General features: G+C 39.3%; 1 protein-coding gene across 4 annotated transcripts in view; it reads right to left on the bottom strand.

The window, feature by feature from the left end:
• Positions 1-19,538, bottom strand: part of LOC139143938 (nuclear receptor subfamily 4 group A member 2-like) — a 43,294-nt gene that overhangs the window by 2,760 nt on the left and 20,996 nt on the right. For 3 of the 4 annotated variants that reach the window (XM_070714561.1, XM_070714562.1, XM_070714560.1), the window contains exons 4-8: positions 4,395-5,695; positions 3,658-3,787; positions 2,933-3,102; positions 2,225-2,466; positions 1,313-1,491 (exon numbers count right to left, since the gene is read on the bottom strand). In XM_070714561.1, coding sequence (XP_070570662.1) covers positions 1,313-1,491; positions 2,225-2,466; positions 2,933-3,102; positions 3,658-3,787; positions 4,395-5,606 — 1,933 coding nt within the window. In that variant the 5' untranslated portion in view covers positions 5,607-5,695. Of the gene's footprint in view, positions 1-1,312; positions 1,492-2,224; positions 2,467-2,932; positions 3,103-3,657; positions 3,788-4,394; positions 5,696-16,702; positions 16,878-19,538 lie in introns of those variants that run through there. The other variant, XM_070714559.1, reaches the window with a different exon arrangement.

Below are 19,538 nucleotides of genomic sequence, written 5' to 3'. Positions count from 1 at the left end.
CTCTTCTTAAAATACAGCTTCTTCTCCTCCTCTTACAATCATGTTGAACTGCCTTCTTTAACTTGACAATACATTTTGTTTTAACACGATTGGAAATATTTTGGGATAATAGGATATTGTAGTAATATTGGTTTATTCAGTAAATTTAAGCTCATCTACTCTTCTGTTTTTGCAATTCGCATATTTTTAGGGTAATCTGTAATATTGTAACTTTCAGCTATAGGGTACCCGACACTTTGATAAATTTGCACAATAAATAGATTTCTACCATTTCAAAATGACAGATCCTATTGTTTTCTTTGAAATTGTCATTATTGTTTTGTCCATTCCCCAATTTTGGGTAATTTGAGAAAATAGAGGGTCATGTCCAAGGTGGCCTTGAACAATAGAGAGGTCATGTCCAAGGTGGCCCTGAAAAATAGAGGGTGATGTCCAAGGTGGCCTGAAAAATAGAGGGTCATGTCCAAGGTGGCCTTGAAAAATAGAGGGTCATGTCCAAGGTGGCCTTGAAAAATAGAGGGTCATGTCCAAGGTGGCCTTGAAAATATAAGGTAGTGTTGTAATGAACAATTTTTAGACATTTTCAACTTTTCAATTTCAAGATATCTTTTTAATACAAAATTTTACCAGCTACTTGAACTCCTTGTATTTTTTAAGTAGATAGAATAAAAAAATACAATTTTAACTATTCTACTTTGCCTTATTGAGGTACTAACTTCAAAAGTATGAAATACCTTAGTTTCCTGAACATCTACCACGCAATGAAAATGACAGTTTAGCAAAATAGGAGAGTTCAAAATGTACTATCAGCAGTCAAACAAAGTAGTGGTTAAAACTGTTCGAAAAATCGCAATTTGACAACCGTGATATATCAAAAACAGGTAAAGGATCAAAATTTGTAAGATTCAAAACATTCTGCAGAATTATATGATAAGTACAGTTTGCAAAATTTTTGTTTATTTCACTGTATTTACATTTGCAAAACAAGCAAATTTGACTAGATTTAGTAAAAAGCAGTTAACTTTGTTGCCAAGTAGATTGAACAAAATTAAGAAATTTACCTTAGTCTGTAGCAACAAATTATGGTCTGGTGCCTTATTTTTCAATAATTTTTGACAAACTTTTCAAAATCCTATAAACCCAAATATTTCCAATCGTGTTTTTTGCATAATGCCCAATTTAGTATTGTTGACAACTGAATTCTACTCCGGACTTGAATCTATTTGCCTACAATAACATTTCACATCGGCAAATCGCTACTCTTTATAATAACAAAAATGCGCCAAAACGACATCACTGAGGAAATTCTCACCCGTCACGAGAGTTAAGGCCGTCAGACACGCGAATGATGAGATATCGATGTCCATTCGATGGATTACTTCGCAGAAAGCGATGATGTAGTCCAACCATTCGCCGAAGCCGAACACTGCCTGGCAGCGATGCAGGACCTTGCCGTTGCAGAACACGACGTGCTGTTCGCTTGGATGATATCTGGAAAGTGGACACATAAATGGGTGATATTGTGCACACAAACGTCACAGGTAAATGTGAAGTCGCAGCTGTGTATAAATCTGAAGAAACCCTACATGACGGGTTTGATTTTACCTCTTCGACCACTATTGCACCAGTCATACGATATTTCAGTTAATTTTAAATAAGTATAAATTTCCTAATAGCGATAAAAGCTACAAGCTCGTTTATTATGACAGAGGAAATAATTCGTCAGCCGTCGTCTATGTCGGGAATGGGGAACAGAATAAATGGTGTGAAGATTTGGCTCGTAAAACACACCTAGAAAATGTACATTTTTCACTGTAGTCCATCGAAAAAATCATTGGCCCAAGTCTTTTGAGAAATCACAAGAAAATAGGGTCACTAGACGCATTTTTAAGCTGGTGTTCTACTTTGTCTAAGATATACTGATTTGATCTTAAAATGGCAGCAATTTGTTTTACAAACTCTACGAAGAAAGTTTGAATAAAAAGTATCAAGAAATCCACCGGTTGTAAAGTTCTGTTTTTCAACTCCGAGAATGAGTATTACTCTGCCAAAGTCCTACATGTAGTCTGAGAGTAACCGTGACTGTGTAGTCAAGAACGGCCATCGATTCTCAAGTTAAACTCTGCCAGTCAAACTAACATATAAATTGCGGTGACATGTGAAATAGAGTCAGTTTACATAATTTGTGCGCAGACGAGTGAGAATGGGAGATTGGTGAACTTACCGATAAGCTATCCGCAAGACAAGAATTTCAAGTGAGGCAGTTTGAAATAGGAGAAATCTATCCTCTTCGGGCAGATTGTTCCAGCCGGGTATTTTTCCCGCCCAATTCTTGATATGGTGAAACGAGGCGCAGAGGTTGTCGTAGAATTGTTGAAGCCTGTCGTGCGGATCGTTCGGCTTCATGGCCATCATTGACATTTCGTACAAGTCAAATTCCGCCTCTGGTTCAATGGGAACTCTGAACTGTAAAAAATTCAAATGACGAACAAAATCAGATAAAATCTCATACATTGGCTAGAATAATGCGTTCCAGATAAAACGTCTTGTACGTCCGATCATCCAAACCCAGAAATAGTATATTCGAATTGGGGTGGTCGGCAATAGGTATACTCAATTCTCAGCCCCTGAAATCGCTTTTTGTAAGGCTTCACTGATGCATACAGCAACACTTAACCTCGATAGTTTGTAAACCTCCTGAAAGTGTAATTACGTCATTATTTGTGCCAAAAACTAATGGATTTAAATTACCGTGCATATCCTTCAGGTGTCTCACATGATAGGATACTTCGAAATGTACTTTTTATATACACATTGCTTACCATATGTACAACGGGGTACTGTACATGCTCTAAGCTAGTGGCAAAATGCTATGACATAGGCTGCAACTGTAGTATGAAACGAATATTATAGTCTAACAAGACCTATTTACCTGGCTGTAGTCCAAAGAAGACTTTGTCGGGCAAGTGTCCAGGAACGCCCTCACCAAGGCTGTAATCATGCTGACTGGCGATGGTGGAGATTTAGCTCTGGAACGAGTCTGGCGAGCTACCGCGCTTGGCAGTCGTCCTCTCCTTCCCTTCAGGCCATCTTTGCGAACGACTGTCGGATAAAAAAAATGACAATTTTAGTTGTATTCTGTCAGCGATTGTGGCTTATCGAGTCAAACTATGTCTGTCCTACGGCCATGATCTTGAGCTCTGGGATAGATACTCTAAGATTGCTATCGGAGAAAGAATTCCAAAATGTCGATGCGTTGGTTCTCTGCTAAGCCTCGGAGTTTTTCTAGTTGTCATTGTGAGAAACTTGGCGGAGTCATTTTCACTTTTTTCGACATTTGCTTGAAAACAAAATGTAGGAAGATAATTCAAATTGAAATTCGCGGTAGTAGTACTGTTGCCAAAGATCTCGTCTGTTGCAATTTTTGATCAGCCACTTTTCGCAAGTTAAGTTATAGCAATACAAACTATATCAAATATGAGGAACGACAATTATTCCATCCAGAAAAATTGTCATAAGGACATCTTTTTCACTTTTTCATTTACGACGCCAAGTTCTGCGAATACTTTCTTAATTATTATTATTATTATTATTATTATTTTTTTTTTTTTTTTTTTGGGGGGGGGGTAAAATTCAAGAAGGTCATAGTGTGCCTACCTTCTTTCATCATACCGACTTCTAAACATTTCTGATATCGGCAATATTGGCAGTGGTTCCTTCTTCTCTTGTCGATTTTACAGCGTTCTTTCCCCAGGCACATGTACCTCGAGTTTTTCTGGACTGTTCTCTGTGGAGAGAAAAGAGCACGTGCGATTTATAAGACAGGCGTCGAACGTGAGAGGGCGCGCCTGACGTAAAGTTTTGGTATTTTCTTCATTATTGTAGAATGTCCTACGGGGCAGGTATTCAGACTCTCAGAAATTTACTTTACTTTCCTTTATTTCGATCATGAGAAAAAATGTTACAAAAATTCCTTCAAGCATGTTCCGTCAAGACAAATTAGTATTTAAGTGAGTATGGACATCTACTTTAAACGTTACATGTGTCGTCGTACTGGACTCCTAATTATGAATTTCAGACCCCCTTACCCCAAACCATATACGTTTTTTATGAGTTAACAAAATGAATTGACTATGCAAACTTTCACTGAACTTCAAACGACCACCTACTTCACCCTATGCGGAACAGTTTTTGTCTCGAAACATTTGCACCACGCATTCGAAAAACAGGCGTAATGGTATTGAAAATGCATTTTGGCAACTCCATTCGTAAGTGACGTCAGTACCTCGCTGACTATAAAGAACTGAGAGTTGTGTTTATGCAAGAAGTGAAAACAAACACATTTTCCGGTAAATATTCGGAGTTTCGGGTATAATTTTATGGTGCATACATACCTTGAAGAAGCCTTTGCAGCCCTCACAGGCGGGGACCCCATAATGAAGGCATTGGGCATCGTCACCACACACAGCACAGGGAAGATTTTTGTCCTGTTTCGGTTTCTTCTTTTTCTTGTTGGTTCCGAGAATTTCGCTGACAGTGTAAGCCGATGAGAGTTGCCGTAGGCCAGGGTTTCCCTGCAGCTGTCTTGTGCTGCTCAGAATGGCAGCAACAGTTAGGTTACTCCTGGTCAGTTGGATTCTGTCCACAGAGAGCGAAGGGCCTGCATGCGTAACAGCGCCCCCAGCGGCGAGAGTTTGCTGTTGCTCGGCCGACTGGTCATTGACGGAACAACCCCCGGTCGGCAAGGTCACGCCCTGAGGTACAGGTTCTGAGTCATGAGTTGAAGCCTGGGCAAGTTTTGCGGCAGAGGTTAAAGTTTCCGATTTGATTTGGATTTGTCGTGAAGGAATTCCTGTTGCAAAGTCGTCACAAAGTCCAGCTTGCAAATCCGACGGCAGATGATCACTAGATGGAACTGTACGATTATCACTGTTGCAATGAGATTTATCCATCGCTGGCTTTATATCAAGTTCACTGTTACTATCGTATGTAACAATTGATGATGTCACAGAAGAGATGGTAAATGACTGGCACAATCTGCCGTCCCCTTCTGACGACCAAATCTGCTCAGAGTTCGACCCTGTGAAGAAAGTCTCATCGTCGAAGGAGCTCGTAGAGGGCGGTATAACTATTTCCGTGCGTGGCTCGCTGGACGCAAGTGATGTCCAGGTATTTTGGCTGAAGGTGGCAAAAATTTCATTAGCATTCTCTTGCTTGTTTTCTCCAAATGAAAAGCGGTCTTCAGCGTTAGCTTCGTCTATTTGCTGATCGGTAACGATCTCTAGCGAATCCGCGAAAGCGTCATCGGTGTTAAATGGCATGGGCACTGGCAAAGGTACATTGTTCGCCTGTAAGATATCGGCGATGTTTGCATCTCTTCCGAGCGAGATATCAGAAAGACCGTCCTCTGACGTGTACTGGATGTCGCCGAATGGTGATGCGGGCAGACTGGCCGGCAGCAGATCCAACACATCGGCATTGAACGATTCAAAAGTGGGCTCGTTGTGGGCACTAGGAGGGTGAGAGAGGTGAACGCCGAGTAGACCCATGCATTCCTCGTTCAAGTTCTCCAGGACGGCTACATTTTGCAAGTGGCCAGGATTCATTGTCACACTGACGACAACACGGGGAAAATCAGTCACGCAAGTACTGTCCGGTTCTGATGAGGGCGCCTTTATTCGTGAATTACGAGTGTCTGTAATGTGAAATGGAAAAATAGAAAATAAACTATTGTATTGTATTTCTTGCACATACTTGACATCGATTAGAAACATAGCTGTGAAATACCTGGCTAAAACGCGCGCTTACCTCCCCAATGAACCAGATATGAACTGTAAATGCTCACGTGTTTCATTGTATATTGCAGTTATGTGTAAATTTTAACCTTTGCCACATGTTTGCAACTTCATTGAAAGTATTATGATCAACATGATGAACAATATTCACCACAGATTAAACTCTATAGGTCCAAACTAAACTCTATAAGTCATTACGTATTCAAATACGCAATTAGCTGAAATAGAAATAATTAATTTCTTTGACTGCTATCATTGTATGACCACTTTATATAGCAAGTGTAATTGCCTTTGGTCAAGTCCTTCAAACAATATATTCCAAACTTTGAAAGCTCATTAGATATGCAAACTATTAATTAGCTGACATGAAAACTTAAGTGCGAAATGACTTTTAATATTGATATAACCTGGTATAATCATCAATATACATAGCATGTTATGCCAACTTTGATCAAATAAATCCAAGTATATATCCCTAATTAGGAAAGTTCATTAAATACACAAAGTAGGAATTGGCTGAAGCGAAAATGCTTAATGCCTTTCAATAATGTAAGCCTACATAATAGTATCTTTAATGTACATAGCAAGTCTCATCAATTTTGGTCATGTTAAATCAAATATATGTCACTAAATTCAAATATATATCCCTAATTTCAAAAACTCATTAAATATTCAAATTAGGAGCTGGATGAAGTAAAAATGCTTAATGACTTTCAGTGACGTCATATCATAGTATCTTTAATGTACATAGCAAGTTTCGTCAACTTTGGTCTAGTCAATACAGATAAATATCCCTGATTATGAAAGTTCATCAAATATGCAAATAAGGAATTGGCTAAAGTTCAAATGCTTAATGACTTTCAATAATGGTCTTTCATAGTATCTTTAATGTACATATCCAGTTTCGTCAACTTTGGTCTCGTCAATTCAGATAAATACCCCTAATTAGGAAAGTTCATAAAATATGCAAATTAGGCATTGGCTGAAGTAAAAATGCTTAATGACATTTAATAATGTTCTATCATAGTATCTTTAATGTACATAGCAAGTTTCATCAATTTTGGTCTTGTAAATTCAAATATATATCCTTACTTTCAAAAGGTCATTAAATATGCAAATTGGGATTTGGATGAAGTAAAAATGCTTAATGACTTTCAATAATGTTAAATCATAGTATCCTCAATATGCATACCAAGTTTCGTCAATTTTGATCAAGTAAATTCAGATATATACGCCTAATTAGGAAATTTCATTAAATATGCAAATTGGTAATTATCTTTCACGTCACCCCTTTAATAACTTTCACAGCTGATATATCTTGATGTGATCAACATTTGTAGCAAATCTCATCAAATTGTGTGCAATCGTTCTCAATGTATATCCGGTTTTTCTAAAATCATTAATTATGCAAATGAGCAAAAAGTAAGCAAGCCACACCCACCAAAAACTAATCAGTTCTTACCATTTGCAAACTGAATCTATGTACCAGATTTGATTCTGATCTGATGAGCCGTTTTGAGCACACAGACAGACAGACACACAGACAGACACACAGACATCATTGCGACATATGCTAACGTGTCAACACGTGAGCAAAAAACCTGTACCGATGTAACTTTTGATAATATTTTTCGTTATCGTTATTTCATAATCTCAACGACAGTTATTTCTAATCCCCATAACATGTGCAGATACACATGGTACTGACTCAGCTGGTCAACTCAGCCTGTACATGTGTTGACTGCATCGTTATTGTTAGACTTGGTTCAAGTCGGTAAATTAAACAAAAAGAAAAGAAAACCATTTGTTATAGTTTCTCTTGTGTCGCTCCTTTTTCATGGAAACCTATTTGGAATTTGGCAGCTCAGGCCAGGTTTTCCTGGCGACTGAACACGTAACCTTTGAGTCGGCGCAGTTGTGAGTTAGTTTCTGCCGGATTCAACAACGCTATGAGAGTTTTTAATACGCATAACTCTTGAGGGATCGAGAGGTAACTCCTCCCAATATGCCAAATACGATGTCATCTTATAGATCAGTAAATACAAACGTCATCTCATCAATAATTTAAAGCAATGCAGATCGTGAAAGAGAGAATGCCAAGTCTGTGATTCCGGGAGAAACTCCCCTGAATAGCGTGCACCCTACTCATAGCGTTCACCTCACTCACGCGTTTCACATGAAAACAGAACACAAATCATCGCGTTCACCCTATACTCAAACATTCACAAATCACAGACGTGAACCACGTCCGTATTGTTGTTGACAAGTGAACTCTGGTCCGGACTAGAATTCAAATGTAAACAATGACGCGACGGTTCATTGTTCATGTACAAACGCTGTGTTGATAAGCTGAATAGTAGCTCATGCTTTGGAGAGTAGACCAAGAACTTACAACTGAGAGGAAATACATGTAAACTTCAAAAGTACAGCTACTGGCAAAACGATCGTGCTTTTCAGCATTGTGTTAGGATAGTAATCGATTATGCGCCTCGAAAGAGAAAGACGCGGAACTCTTGCTCAAATTTTCCTCGATGAATATTTCAAACTTTCGTTTATCAAATCAAGAATAAAAATTAGGGGTCATCGTGCAAAATTTGTATTAGAGAAACAAATTACTTGACATTTACCGATATTTGAAATTCAAAATGGCCGCCATCACTATTCTAACCCTATGGGAAACATAAATGATTCGATGTTTAAAAACACTAAGACGGTCATTTTTTATTCCGAGAGCTTCAAAATGAGCCTCCACAAGTGGTAGAACACAAATGTATTGAATAAATTTGAGAGTCCAAATATCTCTCCCGGGTGTGCATTCTACCTCAACAGTTATGTGTAATGCCAACGTGTCCCGGAATTCATCTTCGACTCGGAGATAAGTCTAACCAGAAAATCAACACCCTGGACGTTCAGCATCTGCTCTGTATAGTAAATGTCACTTGCTACAAAACTACGTTCAGTTTGCTAACCTACCTACACATTTCTCTCGGGAATAACGGCTTTGATTGTATTTTAATTTGCTTAGATAATCACAAAAGTAATATGTTACACAAGTTGAAGGTCCGAGTGCGGTCATTGATCCTTCAGTTTATCTCTGTCGACACTGTTATCTTATTGTTCACCGCATGCATGTGTATGAAGCAGATACTGATAGCTGAAAACGTAGGTCAAAGGTCAATATTGTCTGTCTACCAAAAGTCCTGGAGATACATTGCTAACCAAAGTATTGGAGACGGTGTTCGAAGTAATCACCCGTGTAGTGTTGGCGGTATTTCCCCGGTGTTGACCAATGTCAAATTTAAAACCACAAAAAGGTTTGGAAATTCATTCATGTCTACACAGGTAAACCGCCAATTGGCCGGTATTTAGGCGCGACTGTTGATCACAGACTATGAAATATTTGGAAAAAAAGTAAAACTTGTAATAATGGATGTGCCCGAATGCCATTCGCGCTGAATTTGAACTGCGGGGTGGTAAGGTAACAGTAAGTGGCAACCAACATTGAAGTTCACATATACACACTCAGACACGATCTGACACGAAGGTATCTGACATCGAGTGACCTTAAACCTTATATCAATCGTCTTTGTCTTTCCACAGACAGATAAAGTAATTAAATAAAATGATGTTTTGCAGTTGGGCTATCGATGTTGCCCTTGTTTTGTTTATGCGTTATCACTGCGCTCCCAGGTCAATGAATTATGACGTAAGCATCATGTTCCAATGACGAACGACGCCAGTTTCTTTCCAGCGTATAGCTAATGCTCTTGCTTATGCCTTTCGTCAATGAAATGTGAAATGCACTGCATCCATGGTGATGCACTTTTACAAGAAAGGACAAAATACATCTCAGTAGCTATGGACGTACGCAAACATCGGCACCTCCTCGGTTCATGTTATTGGCAAGGAACAATTATGTGGGTCCAGTTACCCAATTCCCTATATTTTTAACGCGACCCTAATTTTAAAAAGCCTTTCGTAAACGCAGAGGTGCTGTAAAGTTACGATACTTTTAGTTGTTAATCTTATTATTCATATTCACGGGCATGTAAACAAACCATCACTGTGAATTTGTGGTCAGTCGAAAACTTAATAAACACACGTTAAAACAGGCGAATTATATAATTCCAGGAGAACTTCAGCAACCGCAAGACAAGAAATAAGAAAAGACTTCAAAATAATTGCTTGAAACCTATCTAGCCTACTTTTGAAAAGAGTGAAATCGGCGCAACACGGTTTCTTTATTAGAGCCTTAGGACAACAGTAACACATAAATACACGTATGCTTGAGCTTGCAAAACCATACTGTCCACACGCCATCGCCCACGGTCAACATGAAAAACTTGCACCTCAAGCTCTGTCGTCAACTGAGTGGCTCAAAAACACTCGCTGACGTTTATAAGTCTAGGATTTCATTTTATGCTAAAGCACATTTCCGAGGTAAAAGACAAATTTTCTTAACGTCTGTGAACTGTTCTGAATGGCACGGTATTATCCGACTATTGAAAAGTTAAAATGTATTGATGAAATAAAACGTGATCCTTGATACGTTATCCATCAACATTAAGTCTACATAAACTGTTAATGAGTAAAGTAAAACAATACGTGCAAAGGAATATCGTCTGAAGAACTAATTTAATTTGCTAAACAAGAATTCATTCAAAATTCATCCTATACCTTCAAGAGTTATCTTGATTGAAAACTCTGCCATAAAATCTGCGATCTTTGTTGTTCTGCATCTTATAAGTAAAGTAGACAGTATTCGCCCACGAAGTCAAAAAGTATTAACGGTAGAATGCACCCCGGGGACATATATTCTCAGGCTTTAACTTTTACACTACTTTTAGGGGGTCTACCTTGTGGGACTCATTTTGAGGCACATGGAGTAACTATAGTTTTCACCGGCTTATTTCAGTTATTTTCTCTTAGGGTCAACACAGGGATGTGTCATGTGTCGGGAAGTGATGGGAAATTTGTTTCCCCAGTACCAATTTTCAAACAAATTCTATTCTTGATTTGGAAAAGGAATGACATTTAGTTTCCGAATGGAAAACTTGAGCAAAAAATTAAGTTTTTCCATTTCGAGGTGCGTAAATTTCGTCAAATTTAGTTGCATCCAATAGGATTGAAGAGTGACCTTAATCCTATCGAGAGTAAATGAATTTAATTCCAAATCTTGTAGTACACGTAAAGGGTGCTTTACAAATGTCACTTTATATTTCCTCGATCGGACGCTAGGGGGACAGCACGGTCGGGACAGGCAATATCACGTACAGTCCTGTACACAGTTACTATCGGAAGAAAAGCCAAGAACGCTTTGATGTTCAGGGGATCGTCGGGTTACACCGCCTCACAACTTTGAATGCGTAGATATTAATTTACTGGTAGTCAACATACAAATACAGTTGATAGAATTTAAAGGGCCATTATTTGTAACTTTTGACCGTTTTTTACCTCGGAAAATTCCATGTTGGAGGCTCATATTTGTTGCAAAATGTTGTTTTACGAAGAAACAAACATGATTAGTGATGTTATAGCCACATAAAACTGCTAATTTTTGTTCAAACGTGTTGCCCTTCCGACCTCCTTTGTTGACGTCTGGCATGCTCAGCGTGCTGGAGAGAACGCAGATATGGTGACGCCGCGATCACGCCACATGTACAAGTTCACGTTTATTGCGGGATCAAAACAACATTGCGTCGTGGATTGCCAGACATCTGGCTACGCAACGTGCTCGGACAATGGACTACGAAGTAATTACCGGGCATAAGTAATGAATATTTATTTTGAAATTGCTGTAAATGGCTCGCGCAGGTGCAGAAGAATGCCTACGTTGCAATCCGCGTGTAAACAGAGTTTGTATTTCTGTCCGGACAAAAATTGAAATTTTCGTTGTAAAATCACATGTTGTTTAGTTGTAGGGCACGTAATGTTTCCGAATAATATGCGATTCGCTGTTATTTGACAGGCTATTCAACATGAGCCAGCGATCATTTCAATCAAAACTAACGGAAAAATCGCCAGAAGATACAACTAATGGAACTTTAAATAGTTATTCTTTGTGTTTTTGTGTGCAAAGATAGAAATAAAATGCTCTCTATAAACTGACTATTGACCATCATTATTGCTAAAGTGTTTCTCAACCCCCTGAATGATCGACAGCAGAGAAACTACCTACTGTCTATCCCTGAACAGAATACCATGGTTTCAAGTTTACTGGAGTTTGTCATCAGCTCCTAAGTATGTATTTTTAGGTGAATATCCCGTAATTGTATCATTAACGTCTTTGTTCTCTTCTGTCTGTAGAGCGGTGCTTACGGTATCATTGTTATTGACCGCTCACAGGTTTGTCGACATGTCCCCCACTATCACCATCAGCGGTCTAGGAAAACCCATTGTTTTATAGGTGTTAATTTTCCCTACCGCAAGGATAAGGCTTGTTAGGTTTTTATCCTGGAATCTGTCACCCCTTTCTCTAATCACCGAAAAGTGAACGACCTGCTAAACTTGGATAAATTGATGATTCACAGTTTTATACATAGATAATGAAGTATTCTTTAAAGGGCAAACTCAACTGTCACTTTCAGAACGGCGAACCTTTGAACAAACTTCTCATTTGATTCCGCTTCCTTTGTACGGTGATTACAATGCAGTAATTTTGTCACCCGCCATACTTATAACATGTAAATCAATATACACAAAACTTCAAAGTTTGAAGTCTGCTGGAGCTGACTACTTCCATGTCATGCTCTACTGAAGACGCTAAATGGTAGCTCGCTCTCACACGTGCATGGACTTGATAATCTGCCTTTTTTTTTCACATGAACAAGCCAAATTTTTCCCGACATAAAAATACGGGATTTATACTCTGGGTATTTTACGTCATGACCGCCCTTCGGTACGTCATCAATTTTGTTGTGTGGCTCTTTTCTATCTTTCAGGAAGCTCGTCAATGTAAACAAACAACGATAATTTTTCCGCGGTCAAAAATTAAGCCAAGCAAAAGCACTTCAGCGAGACGTTCCAAAGTCTATAACGTAGTTTCATGTTGTGTCAGCAATTATCTAACAAAGCACGGTAGGAGCTCCTACTTCCATGAACAAAGTGATAAACTTTGTCACTTTGCTAAGTATGATTCGCTGTGTTTTACATCTATCTCCCATACAGAGGCTCGCACGCCTAGGCAAACCGTCAGCACTAGCGCTGATGATTACAATTTACAACACCCTGACGAACAGTAGCTGGTATAAATACTTGGAGTCCATATCCTATGTTATTCACACGTGTTGTGTTTTATAGGTATACATGTGCAAAAATGTCAAATTTGCTGTGTTAGTCCGCAATACAATGCGCCTATAATAAATTAGATTTTTCTTGTAAAATATAGTAAATTTGAGCTCTTATGAATAATGCATAACCATAATTTCCACACATAGTTTCCACAGAATTGAAGTTTCTTTCAGTTTTTGAGCGCGCAACTTACAGTTTGGGATATATACGGCAATGCGCTGCAGGATCGGTACAGTTACGTCACAATCTGTCTGGCGGACAATATGCCAAATTTGTACCCACTACAAACACATTTGTTATGAAATTATCCTTACATAAGGCACCAGCAGACTGCGAGAAGAGGGCGTCTTTGTATAAAGTGTTGAACGTCGCAAAACCCAAATATCATGGCATTGTAACACCCGTGTTTTGTAAAAGTATATGAAAAGCATTTTGGAAGTAAGTAGGCTGTAACATCAACAGAAAATTTGAAATTCAGAAACATTAAAGAAAAAAATGATTGCCGCCCAAATTCAATATGTTATCACCAAAACTGTTAATCATTATGATTTTTTTCCTGTTGCTTGTTGGATAGAACACATTTAGACGCACTGTCGACGGACAATGACCTTTCGGAATTACGCAAGTCTAATGGGCATGATGCGCTCGCTCAGACAGAAGGCGAACCACGTCACCGTGTCTAGATGAATGGATAGATTGCTTGCTTGCCTACAGTGCCTCCTTTGGCATGGCTTCCAAAACAAATGATGTTTTTATCAATGAGCGCAAAAAATTCTGCTTTGAAAGATTTCCAACTTGGCAAATAGTAATATCAAAGACACCAAGATCTAGATCGAGCGCAATTTTTTAACTGTTGGCCTTTATATGACGATTGCTCGTTACGTTCATGTGCCACGTCGTACCGTAAAATGCAACCGATTAAATAACAAAAACATGATATATGTATATATATATATATATATATATATATATATATATATATATATATATATATATATATATATATATATATATATATATATATATATATACGCAAGCTCAAAAAACAAAAGCGATTAGGGGCAAACCATTCGACCTAAGGGGGAAGAGATAGACGTAACAGCTTAGGCAGAATTTGTACCTTGTCACGGTGACAACATTTCACCTATTTCGCTGTTTCCATATACAAATCGCAGCACTACACAAAAACTAAGCAATATCTTTGCGCAGTTCATGACAATACCTTATCTTCGTGGGGATTTAATTTCGCGCTTTGTCAGCGTCATCGATGCGCTACTCACACTGCTTTGAATTGGCGGTTGGTCAAAGTCTCCATGTGTATCTTGTCACGCCACTTACAAAGAATGCCGCTCGCGCCGCACACAAAACACACGTTGACACTCTTACACCTCTGGTAAAACAATGGTGTAGTCACAGTCCCACCACCGATGTGCATTCATACTGCTCCTTCAAGAGACTATGAATGAATTTGATTGCCAAAATTTTGCCGATTACAAGTAAAACTTTGCTTTTGTGTGTTTGAGGAATTTTTCCAAAAAATTCGTTCCCATTTATCGACCAGGAATTTTCTTCCAGAAACTCCCCATCCCAAGAGTAAAATCAAACTGTTCTCCCTTAAAAGGTATACACTGCGGAGCCGTGTTCATGCGAAGTAAAATACTAAAATGCAGTTTCTGTGGGGTAGGGGATGTTACTATTGAATCATATAATGGACAAGCGACTGCGTGAAACATCTAAGGATAAAGAGTTTTCTCAGATGTAGTTCACGACCACATCAAACGATTTTTGCACGTTGACACCTTTCTCACATATGTACCATGGGTACGAATGTGATTTGTAAAACTATGTTTCGCATTCTTTGGAGATACCGCCAAAAGCTTTAAACATACACCCGAGCAGCTGCTAGCGAGAACTGAGATACGCCGAAGAACGTCACACTTGGGTATACAGCCCCTAGTCTACCACTTAGGCACCGCCCCTCTCCCGAACCACTTGGGAGACTGTGACAGCGAACAGAGAAAACGAAAGAACAATACAAAAAGAGAATACAAAAGAAAAATTAGGGAGAATATAAAATGGCAGGTATAGTGCCAAAGGAAGCATTCTTCACTCATGTGGCTTAGCCCGAAGATATGATTGGAGCGTCCGTTTCTAGCTCCATGATTGGAGTGACTTGGATAATTTTACAACTTCTCAGTCAAACTGTTTGGAGCTCGAAAGGCGGCGCGTCGAGAGATTCTGACTAAAGAGATTGGGTGAGGGTTTCGCGAAATACAAATTTGTTTGCGACAAACTGTTCCGATATCTAGTTTGACCTACCATTTCTAGGAAGATTCACCACCGCTGGTAAACCAGGCAGACTTTGTTATGCAATTTACACCTTTGAGACTAGCATGACTAGGCGTACGACAAGTACCCTGAACGGCAGTCCTCGTTTGAAGTATCTGCCGAATAGCACCGATTAGCTTTTCACAACTACTTTACACCAAACGATGAAATGATTAATTCGCGGTTCGTGCAGTGAAAGTTGCAGTTCCTGACGGAATTAAGGCTGAATGCGCCTCGGGGACTGATTTTCGGACTTTCGATTTTTTAAATTCTTCTCTGACCATGGACATAATGCTCTGACCTACCACTTGCGTAGGCTCATCTTGAAGCTCTTGGAGTGAATAAATTTTTCACCTTCATAATTTTGCCAAAGCCGATAATTTGATTTCTCCCATAGAATTAACACTGGGATGGCGGCTACTTTGAATTTTCCAATAACCGGTAAATTTCGGATAAATTGTTTCCCTTGACTACCAAAATTTGCACGGTGACCACACGATTGTTATTATTCATTTCGAAAGAAAATGGTTTTGAGTGTCAAGTTTCATTGAGGAAAGTTTGAGACAAAGTTTTCAGTCTTCCTTTGTCGAGGCGCCTACTATCTTAATTAATCTAAAGACAAGCATGCGCAGATTATCCGGAGACGGGAATTTTGACAGAGATATTACCAAGCTGACGGCGGTGGTGTCGATCACCGTGCGTGGACGTATCCCAAAGACGGTCTCTGGTATGTCATGGGTACGTCAGTGCTGGTAGGTACAAAGTGCCCAGCCACACAAATGAATCGATTGAAATGCTGCATGTAGTACACATGACAGGAGGGTAAAGTTTACAAATTGACTGGTGTTAATTAAACCATTTTTTAAAAAAACACCAGAAACTTGCATTTAACCAAAACAAACTTGTCAGATCGGCAGATGTTTTGAGATGCCTTATAGCTTATGCGCTTGCATATGCTCACCGTCTTTCTGCTAGCTACGAAAAATGATGTTGACCCATGACCTCTGATCCATTTGTGGTAGATACCAGTGGACGATAACAGGATAAAATGAAGAAAAATGTTCTGAGGAAAAATGCGAGCATGCAATTGACTAAGCCTTGAGTTTTACAGCTCCGAATGTACCAATGCAATAACCATGCCAACAGAAGGGTAGTAGAGAGCTGTTCTCTTCCCGTGCATGTTTACACGGAGCACCGTGGGTGAAGGGACTGTGTACGGAGGGACTGTGGTTATACATCGACAAGCTGGCAGTAATCCCCAAGGTAACGAAATTTTTTGATGGCCCTACCTGTTAGCTGGCGCAGATCCGCAGGGGTGTAGACAGACATCTAGGCAAACACTGTAGCAAAAGCGGGAGGTCGCTGTGCACACACTGTGTCTTCTATTCTGTAGATTAAAAGCGAAGTTCTGCTGCTCAAAAGTCCGCAGCGAACTCGTGAACTTCGACTGGTCGTATGGAAGCTGAGGCGATCAGCTGATCTGTACAAACTTTTAAATCCCCAAGGGCTGTTTACCTATGCATTGTTACGTGATTGGGTGTTAAGATTAATGTGGTGTGACGTCACGGGATTACCACTACAGACCAGACCGAGTATCGGCCAACCACTTCCGTCATTACAAAAACAAAAGGTAGCAATCGATTGTCTTGGTTGGACTATAGAGCTTGTGTTAAGGTAGTATGCACCTCGAAAGTGAAAGACTTAAACTTTTGCTCTAACTTTCCCCAAGGAATCTTTCAAACATTCTCTTTCAAAATCAAGAATAAAAATAGGGGGTCACCGTGCAAATTTTGGTACTAGAGAAACAAATTACCCAAGATTTACCGATATTAGAAATTCAAAATGGCCGCCATCCCTGTGTAAACTCTATGGAGAAAAATAAAAATTTTCGAATTTCGAAAACCTAAGCCGGAGAAAAGTTTTCTTTCACCAAAAGCTTTAAAATGAACCCCCACATGTGGTATATCAGAACAGAATTGTAAAAAGTTTGAGAGTCCGAATGTCTGTCCCCGAGGTGCGTTCTACCTTTATAGTGCTACCTCAAGGATTGGGTGCCCGGAGAAACCATAGAGATAAAAAAAAAGAAACTAGGCGTCCATCAGCGATGGAGACACCGAAGTTTAAACACACCACAGTCCCTCCAAGGGTTGCCCGTTTTTCAGTGATTGATCACAGTTCCTCGATTACAAGAGACGGTGAGACGAACAGCAACAACACTGTCCTTTCACCACTCGACAGTTGTAGAAGTGAGAAACAGATACGTGCGAAGCCCGCGAGTGGATTCCTTCGAAAAAAAACCCCAACTTTTCGCGCGATAATTTTGAAAGTGGGATTGTAGTGTCGGAACGGAGCTGTCAATGATGATATTACACATACGTATCCGTACAGCTTGCTTTTTCTGGCTGACTACAACCACACTTTTCATATTATGTCAGTAAAACAATAATTGACAAATTCCGAGGTGGGTATAAACTCATACCCATCAGACACCGAACACAAAGACATAAAGTGAGATACAAAATAAACTTGATAATTGATCCTTCGTAACGAGATTTTCCCTGCACAAGAAAGGAGTTTGAACACCAAGGTACAGCAGGATTTTCTCTCCTGAACACGGTGAGACTTTACAAACCTACATGGCTGCCGGTGGTGGCGTTTAAAATTCGCGTTGTGATGGTTGCTGAAGTCTCGGGATAGCTACCTGAGATTGCGTACAGTTGGTGAAGCATCACAGGACACAAGTCATGAAAGTCATAGAAGGTGCCCCAAATTAAAAGATATAACATTTCTCTTGAACGAGGATGTGGAGCTTTCTACATCCCTCTACCTATGTGCAAACACTGTCAACACCAAGTTGTAGGTGCTCGTACAACATACACATGAGCCATTTCGACGTCGGACCAAACTGGTACAAAAACGATATAGCTTTTCCATAAATATGTTCATAATTTGTGTCACTTAAAACGCATGCATTTCCTTTTTCTTCTGTCTCTCAAAAAAAGTACAATTATGGCATTGAAAAACAAAGTATTGGTCTTGTCAAAGTATTGCCAATATTCTATGCGATGTCATTTTGAACAATGAATTTTAGTCCGGACAACAATCAGCCACCGACACAAAAATTCGATTCAAAGAACACAGTATGCATATATAAGCATGAGATGACGAGCTGAAGGCGGACACAAAATCGGTAAACACAGTCAAACGTTATACCCCGTGGAGCTCTGAGATCACATGTTAGACATGAAGTAGATTTTATCGTCCGTAAGATTTTATCTAAATGTAAGGGTATTTTTAATTTTTTTTGTAATAGTACATAAATCGAATTACGGTTCGGGGTTGTGTCTGAAGGGAGGGATCCCTTCCTACCTCAGCAGTGTCCTCATTAATAATAATAGCAATAACAACAACAACAACAACAACAACAACAACAACAACAACAACAATAATGATAATTATTATTATTATTGTTATTATTATTGTTATTATTATTATTATTATTATTGTACTTGGGCCTCAGCCCAAGTACATTTGTTTTCATTCCGTGGGAAAAAACTCTGTAAGGTATAACCATTTCTGGCTGAGACCAGGGAGGGCAAAATGTCTTGGCTTCATCTTTCTTGGCATAATAAATGGCGTAATGATGCTAACTTTAAAAAGTGCTGCTCTCAGCCAGTCATGAATAAGTGAGATGTGAATATAAATGCTTCTCTATCTGAGTTTTTGCCACAAAATCTTCTGAATATAATCAAAATGTGCATCGAAATGCAACAATTAATGCACCCTCCGCTTCCTAAGCGATGGCACGACCCTTGCTACACCCACTGGACGAGCCAAAGTGGGAGGGGTAATTTCAGTTTGGTCGAACAGGAGGGCTCGAGACCAGAATTTAACATTTAAACTTGAAACATGTTTAATCACTGACAAGATGTGGACTAGTGTTAATCACAGTGAAAGTTTGAAAAGGAAAGGTTTTATATCCCGCACACAATGAAAAACATTACGACTGGAAACTGTACCCCCAGTTGAGAATAGTAATGCCCACAGCGATGAAGAACACTTATCCTTGAACTGAGAAAACCAGACCATCATTTCGAAATAGAGCTGCAGATTCGAGAAGCTCGT

The sequence above is a fragment of the Ptychodera flava genome, chromosome 11 (assembly GCF_041260155.1).
Source record: "Ptychodera flava strain L36383 chromosome 11, AS_Pfla_20210202, whole genome shotgun sequence".
NCBI classification, from domain to species: Eukaryota; Metazoa; Hemichordata; class Enteropneusta; family Ptychoderidae; genus Ptychodera; species Ptychodera flava.
Note: the sequence above shows the minus strand (reverse complement) of the source record. Positions and strands in the feature narration are given on the sequence as shown.